At 42.8% G+C, this 7,500-nt stretch overlaps 1 protein-coding gene across 2 annotated transcripts in view; it reads left to right on the top strand.

The window, feature by feature from the left end:
* serac1 (serine active site containing 1) overlaps positions 1–7,500 on the top strand; it is a 44,457-nt gene that overhangs the window by 15,729 nt on the left and 21,228 nt on the right. For both annotated transcript variants that reach the window (XR_012983815.1, XM_076271680.1), the window contains exons 8-9: positions 1,494–1,622; positions 2,045–2,158. Coding sequence is in view for 1 of the 2 variants with exons in the window: in XM_076271680.1 (XP_076127795.1) it covers positions 1,494–1,622; positions 2,045–2,158 (243 nt within the window). In the remaining variant the exon portion in view is untranslated. The remainder of the gene's footprint in view (positions 1–1,493; positions 1,623–2,044; positions 2,159–7,500) is intronic.

Here is a 7,500-nt window from a genome sequence, read left to right as displayed (position 1 = left end):
GATAAACACTGGATGTATACCAGAGGGGTGCACCACATAGGTGAGTGGACAGTGTTTGACAGCTTGAGTGAGCCCAAGTAGCTTACTTTAAAGCGACATGCGAGCTCCTGTCAAAATCTAGCAGTGGGCCTAACTACACACAAGCAAAAGGCTATGAAACAACATCAACAGTATAGCCTACACAATATCCTCGCTAATGCGCTAACTGGCATTTATTTGAAATGTTATCAGCAAAGTTGTAAGGTGAAAACTTTATTTCACGGTGTGTTCTAAACAACATAATGGCATGATATTAATCTTTCATGTGCATGAGGCCCATATAGCATCACAATGAATATGAAGATCATGTCAAAAGTTAGCTGGCAAAAACATATGTAGGTTACATACCTGATGTCACTGAGCTGTCAAAGAGGCTACGAAACCATCTCCGTACGTTATCGCTAATTAAACTCAGCTGACTGGTGTTAGCGCATAGCCATAGTTGCTGTTAAAATGCCTACTAGGCTAGCGCTGGGAATCGAAACACTTCAACACCGACATGTAGCCTAACGTGTTCAAAACTACTGCGTGTTATGGGTTAAGACAAGAACTTTCTTGAAGCATTTGGGAACACACTGAATTAACTGGAAAATAGAGTCCCTGTTAGATTAGCTTGTTTGCAAATGCCGTTGTCCATGACCTGGCAGTTTTATGGCAAGCGGTTTTAACATACATTATGACCAACCGCCTACACTGGGTAAACTTAAAAGCAGAGCTCACCATTGTGTGTGCATGCATGGCAAGCTGTTTTAACATTTAAATGTATTATTCGTAGGAGCAATGAGATATTGATAGTAAATTGAATATAACAATTCAATTTCATGTTCAAATTTGTCTTATCAATAAAAAAAAAAAGCAATTCATGCTTTAGACCATTTTAATTTAAAACATTTTAAAAACAAAGTTCTGGTTCAGGCACCGTTTCGACACCGGCACCGTTTTAAAAGTATTGATTTAGCACCGGTATCGGATAAAACCCAAACGATACCCAACCCTAGTTATGTGTGTGTGTGTGTGTGTGTGGTGTGTTTGTGTGTTGGTGTATGTGTGTGTGTGTGTGTGTGTGTTTGTGTGTGTGTGTGGGGTGTGTTTATGTGTTTGTGTGTGTGTGTGTGTGTCGGTGTGTGTGTGTGTGTGTGTGTGTGTGTGTGTGTGTTGGTGTGAGTGTGTGTGTGTTGGTGTATATGTGTGTGTGTGTGTGTGTGTGTGTGTGTTGGTGTATATGTGTGTGTGTGTGTGTGTTGGTGTATATGTGCGTGTGTGTGTGTGTGTGTGTGTGTGTGTGTGGGTGTATACGTGTGTGTGTGTGTGTGTGTGTTGGTGTATGTGTGTGTGTTGGTGTATGTGTGTGTGTTGGTGTGTGTGTGTGTGTGCGTGTGTGTGTTGGTGTATATGTGTGTGTGTGTTGGTGTGTGTTGGTGTGTGTGTGTGTGTGTGTGTGGCACCTCCTGCAGGGCTTCTCGTTGGAGGACGGCCTGAGGCTCCTGCTGGCCTGCTTGCCCCAGTCGGAGGTGGATGTGTGTGTGCAGTACTTCACGTCTCTGGCCCTGAGAGAGAGCAGCCAAGCCCTCGCCGCACAGAGGGTGAGTGAGTGCTGGGCTGGTTTGTGTTGGGCTGGGTTGGACTGGTTTGGGCTGGGCTGGGCTGGGCTGGTTTGTGTTGGGCTGGTTTGTGTTGGGCTGGTTTGTGTTGGGCTGGGCTGGGCTGGGCTGGGCTGGGCTGGTTTGTGTTGGGCTGGTTTGTGTTGGGCTGGGCTGGTTTGTGTTGGGCTGGGTTGGACTGGTTTGGGCTGGGCTGGGCTGGGCTGGGCTGGGCTGGGTTGGGTTGGGTTGATTTGAGCTGTGTTGGGCTGGGCTGGGCTGGGCTGGGTTGGGTTGGTTTGAGCTGTGTTGGGCTGGTTTGTGTTGGGCTGGGCTGGGCTGTGTTGGGCTGGTTTGTGTTGGGCTGGGCTGGGCTGGGCTGGGCTGGGTTGACGGCTCTACGTGCTGTGTGTGTCCTCCTGCAGGGAGGTCTGTGGTGCTTTGGGGGGAACGGGCTGCCCTACGCCCAGAGTCTCACCTCCATCCCCTCCGAGAAGGTGGAGTCCTTCTGCCTGCAGGCTCTGGTGATGCACTCAAAGGTGAGGACTCCTATTACACTGATGGGCACAAAAACACACTCACACCATCAGGAACACCTACACTAGCATACTCATGCTAACACTCACACCATCAGGAACCCCTACACTAGCATACTCATGCTAACACTCACACCATCAGGAACCCCTACACTAGCATACTCATGCTAACACTCACACCATCAGGAACACCTACACTAACATACTCATGCTAACACTCACACCATCAGGATTACACCTACACTAACATACTCATGCTAACACTCACACCATCAGGAACGCCTACACTAGCAGCCGTGGCCTACTGGTTAGCACTTCGGACCTGTAACCGGAGGGTTGCCGGTTCGAACCCTGACCAGTAGGCACGGCTGAAGTGCCCTTGAGCAAGTCACCTAACTCCTCACTGCTCCCCGAGCGCCGTTGTTGAAGCAGGCAGCTCACTGCGCCGGGATTAGTGTGTGCTTCACCTCACTGTGTGTACACTGTGTGCTGTGTGTGTTTCACTAATTCACGGATTGGGTTAAATGCAGAGACCAAATTTCCCTCACGGGATCAAAAGAGTATATATACTTATACATATACTTATATACTACATACTCATGCTAACACACACACCATCAGGAACGCCTACACTAACACACACACACCATCAGGAACACCTCTACACTAACATACTCATGCTAACACTCACACCATCAGGATTACACCTACACTAACACACTCATGCTAACACACACACCATCAGGAACGCCTACACTAACATACTCATGCTAACACACACACACCATCAGGAACGTCTACACTAACACACACACACCATCAGGAACGCCTCTACACTAACATACTCATGCTAACACACACACCATCAGGATTACACCTACAGTAACACACTCACACCATCAGGAACACCTTTACACTAGCATACTCATGCTAACACACTCACACCATCAGGAACACCTACACTAGCATACTCATGCTAACACACTCACACCATCAGGAACGCCTACACTAACATACTCATGCTAACACACACACCATCAGGATTACACCTACACTAACATACTCATGCTAACACACACACCATCAGGATTACACCTACACTAACATACTCATGCTAACACTCACACCATCAGGAACACCTCTACACTAGCATACTCATGCTAACACACACACCATCAGGATTACACCTACACTAACACACTCACACCATCAGGAACACCTACACTAACATACTCATGCTAACACACTCACACCATCAGGATTACACCTACACTAACATACTAATGCTAACACACACCATCAGGATTACACCTACACTCAGGGTTGGGTCAGATTACTTTGAAATGTAATCCATTACTGACTACAAATTACATGGCAATTTTTGTAATCAGTAACGTAATCAGTTGGATTACCAAAAACATGTAACGTAATCTGATTACTTTAGGATTACTTTTAGATTACTTCAATAAATATGTCCCTTAAGTAAAAGACACCACCACTGAATTGATGAAAGAATTCTCATTCTATTTTTCTCTTTATTATTTCATTACATCTAAGAAATTTCTTTGCTCTGAGTAAAGCATTCCTATGTGAATTAACTGATCTTTTCCTCCAAAAATCTTAATGTAGCCCCTTGTTTTAGTGTTCCGGTAGAGGTGCGCACATCCAGAACGCAGGTGCAGGACAAAAGGGTCAAATAATCAAAAACAAAGTTGAATGTCCGCACACTTGCTCCCGTTTTGCTTTATCTTTTATTTTTTATTTCACCAAGTGAACGTTTTCGAGCTACACGCTCTTCATCAGACTTGAATCAAGATAGACACACGTCATACTTATTAGGTAGAAAGGGTCACATGATACATCAATCAAGTTCTGATTGGCACACCCACTGCAGAGAGGTGCATCCCAAGGTACCAACAGACATCCACAAATATTTTTCACCACACTACACCAGTCTCTACTAAATATACAAAAATATACAGAAAATATATACCTACACACATATATACATACATACAAACATAAGTGCATATTTTAAAGTTCTTTCTAAAACACGACTTAAGAGTGTATAGAGAAGTCTATTCAGAGTACTTGACATAGCATCAGGCCCTATGGCCATCATAATTTCAAGTAAGCATGATAAGGTGTCTATATACTCACAAGGTTACTATTTTTATCCAGGAGACTACAATACAGCCTCATGTTAAAAAACTTTTGCTACAGTCTTTACTCACTTCCAAAGGGCAAACAGAAGAACCCGAAACAGAAGTACCATTATTTAAAGATTTTCAGTTAGCAACCACAGTCATTAAAATAGTTACAGGAACGGTCTGATATTAAAGTCCTCATTCATACCCCTTGGTGCCATAGTGTCCAGGGTATAAATCCAATATAGTTCACGTTTGAGAAGTAAGTTGTCAATATTGCCCCCCCTCCTGGGCATTTTTACCATCTCAATTCCCATATATTTAAGGGCAGACACATTATGACGGGCCTCTTTAAAATGGGCTGCCACTGAACTTTTCATGTCCATGTTACGTATTGCACATCTGTGCTCTGCTATCCTAGTCTTAAGTGCCCTTGTGGTCTTCCCCACGTAAGCCAAGCCACATGGGCACTTAAGCATATAGATCACATTTTTTGTTAAACAGGATATGATACCCTTGATGTGAATTTTTTTACCAGTATGGGGGTGATTAAAAAAGTGAGTTTTACTAGTGAAGTTACATTGTTGGCAGTTTCCACATTTATAGTTGCCTGGTTGAATGTTACTCAGAAAGTGTGTGGGGGGAGGAGGAGGGGGTAAATCTGCCCTCACCAGCATATTCCGAAGGTTTGGTTGTCTTTTGTAGACCACACGCGGTGGTTTGGAGAAAATCTTTTTTAAACTTGGGTCAGAGTCAATGATGTGCCAATGTCTTTTTACACTCTGTTCAATGTCCCTGGCAATTGGGGAGTACTGTACACAACATGATATTCTTGATTCCATTTTTTTTATTATTTTTTGTTCTCCTATTCAAGCATTGATCTTGGGATATGTTATTAAAACGATCAGCAGCTTCTCCAATCCATTGATCCTTGTAGCCCCTTTCTTTGAACCTGTTTTTCAGAATGGTTGATTGAGATTGATAGTCGTCCTCCGAGCTACAGATTCTCCTGATTCTACTGAACTGGGAGATGGGAAGGTTTTTCTTTAGAGATGTCGGGTGGTACGATTCCCCATGTAGCAAAGAGTTTCTATCTGTGCTCTTGCGATATAGGTTTGTTTTTAACACATTCCCTTCCCTTATTACAAGAATGTCCAAAAGGTTCATTTTTGTTTTATCCACGGACATAGTAAATCTCAGATATTGGTTGTTCTCACCCATGTATGTATGAAATGCTTGTAGTCCGTTCTCATCACCATCCCATATGAAAAAGATGTCGTCCAGGTAGCGTTTCCAGTATGATATGTTCTGTATGAAGGGGTTGCTCTGTGTATTAAAGATCACGTTTGATTCGAAGAGTCCCACATAGAGTGATGCAAAGCTGGGTGACATTTTTGATCCCATTGCCACACCCGAGGTCTGAAGGTAGAAATCAGCACCAAACAAAAAATAATTACATGACAGGACACACTCAGTTAGTTCGATAAGACATTCAGTTGTTGGACTATTACTGGTCCTTTTCTCTAGAAAAGATTTTATAGCTTGTAGGCCACCCTCAAAGGGGACATTGGTGTACAGCGACTCAATGTCCATTGTAACTAAAAGTTGTGGAGAGTCTTTCAGTTGTACAGACTGAATCATTTTAATAAAATCCATAGAATCTTTCACATAGGATGGAAGAGAAATGACCAGTGATTGTAAAGTGTAATCGACAAATGCTGAAATTTTCTCAGTCAAGGAGCCAATTGCTGCCACTATTGGTCGTCCAGGTGGTGTATCCACAAAGTGCTTACACACCCAATTGAAAAACACCAAATTCTACAGGCAGTTGGATTCTAATCCCACTTTGAGTTTCAAGAATCATGTACATGAGAAACTAAACCAGTTAATGAAAATGGGACATATAACCAAAAATGAGTATGCATATATGAAAGTGGATTGCCCCAGTACTCCAGTGTTTTACACCTTACCTAAAATCCACAAGCACTTTGTGGATACACCACCTGGACGACCAATAGTGGCAGCAATTGGCTCCTTGACTGAGAAAATTTCAGCATTTGTCGATTACACTTTACAATCACTGGTCATTTCTCTTCCATCCTATGTGAAAGATTCTATGGATTTTATTAAAATGATTCAGTCTGTACAACTGAAAGACTCTCCACAACTTTTAGTTACAATGGACATTGAGTCGCTGTACACCAATGTCCCCTTTGAGGGTGGCCTACAAGCTATAAAATCTTTTCTAGAGAAAAGGACCAGTAATAGTCCAACAACTGAATGTCTTATCGAACTAACTGAGTGTGTCCTGTCATGTAATTATTTTTTGTTTGGTGCTGATTTCTACCTTCAGACCTCGGGTGTGGCAATGGGATCAAAAATGTCACCCAGCTTTGCATCACTCTATGTGGGACTCTTCGAATCAAACGTGATCTTTAATACACAGAGCAACCCCTTCATACAGAACATATCATACTGGAAACGCTACCTGGACGACATCTTTTTCATATGGGATGGTGATGAGAACGGACTACAAGCATTTCATACATACATGGGTGAGAACAACCAATATCTGAGATTTACTATGTCCGTGGATAAAACAAAAATGAACCTTTTGGACATTCTTGTAATAAGGGAAGGGAATGTGTTAAAAACAAACCTATATCGCAAGAGCACAGATAGAAACTCTTTGCTACATGGGGAATCGTACCACCCGACATCTCTAAAGAAAAACCTTCCCATCTCCCAGTTCAGTAGAATCAGGAGAATCTGTAGCTCGGAGGACGACTATCAATCTCAATCAACCATTCTGAAAAACAGGTTCAAAGAAAGGGGCTACAAGGATCAATGGATTGGAGAAGCTGCTGATCGTTTTAATAACATATCCCAAGATCAATGCTTGAATAGGAGAACAAAAAATAATAAAAAAATGGAATCAAGAATATCATGTTGTGTACAGTACTCCCCAATTGCCAGGGACATTGAACAGAGTGTAAAAAGACATTGGCACATCATTGACTCTGACCCAAGTTTAAAAAAGATTTTCTCCAAACCACCGCGTGTGGTCTACAAAAGACAACCAAACCTTCGGAATATGCTGGTGAGGGCAGATTTACCCCCTCCTCCTCCCCCCACACACTTTCTGAGTAACATTCAACCAGGCAACTATAAATGTGGAAACTGCCAACAATGTAACTT

Source organism: Alosa pseudoharengus, unplaced genomic scaffold (genome assembly GCF_046254945.1).
Source record: "Alosa pseudoharengus isolate Yale_2024_CS ecotype anadromous, Long Island Sound unplaced genomic scaffold, YU_APseudo_1.1 YU_APseudo_1.1_scf_7, whole genome shotgun sequence".
NCBI classification, from domain to species: Eukaryota; Metazoa; Chordata; class Actinopteri; order Clupeiformes; family Clupeidae; genus Alosa; species Alosa pseudoharengus.
Note: the sequence above shows the minus strand (reverse complement) of the source record. Positions and strands in the feature narration are given on the sequence as shown.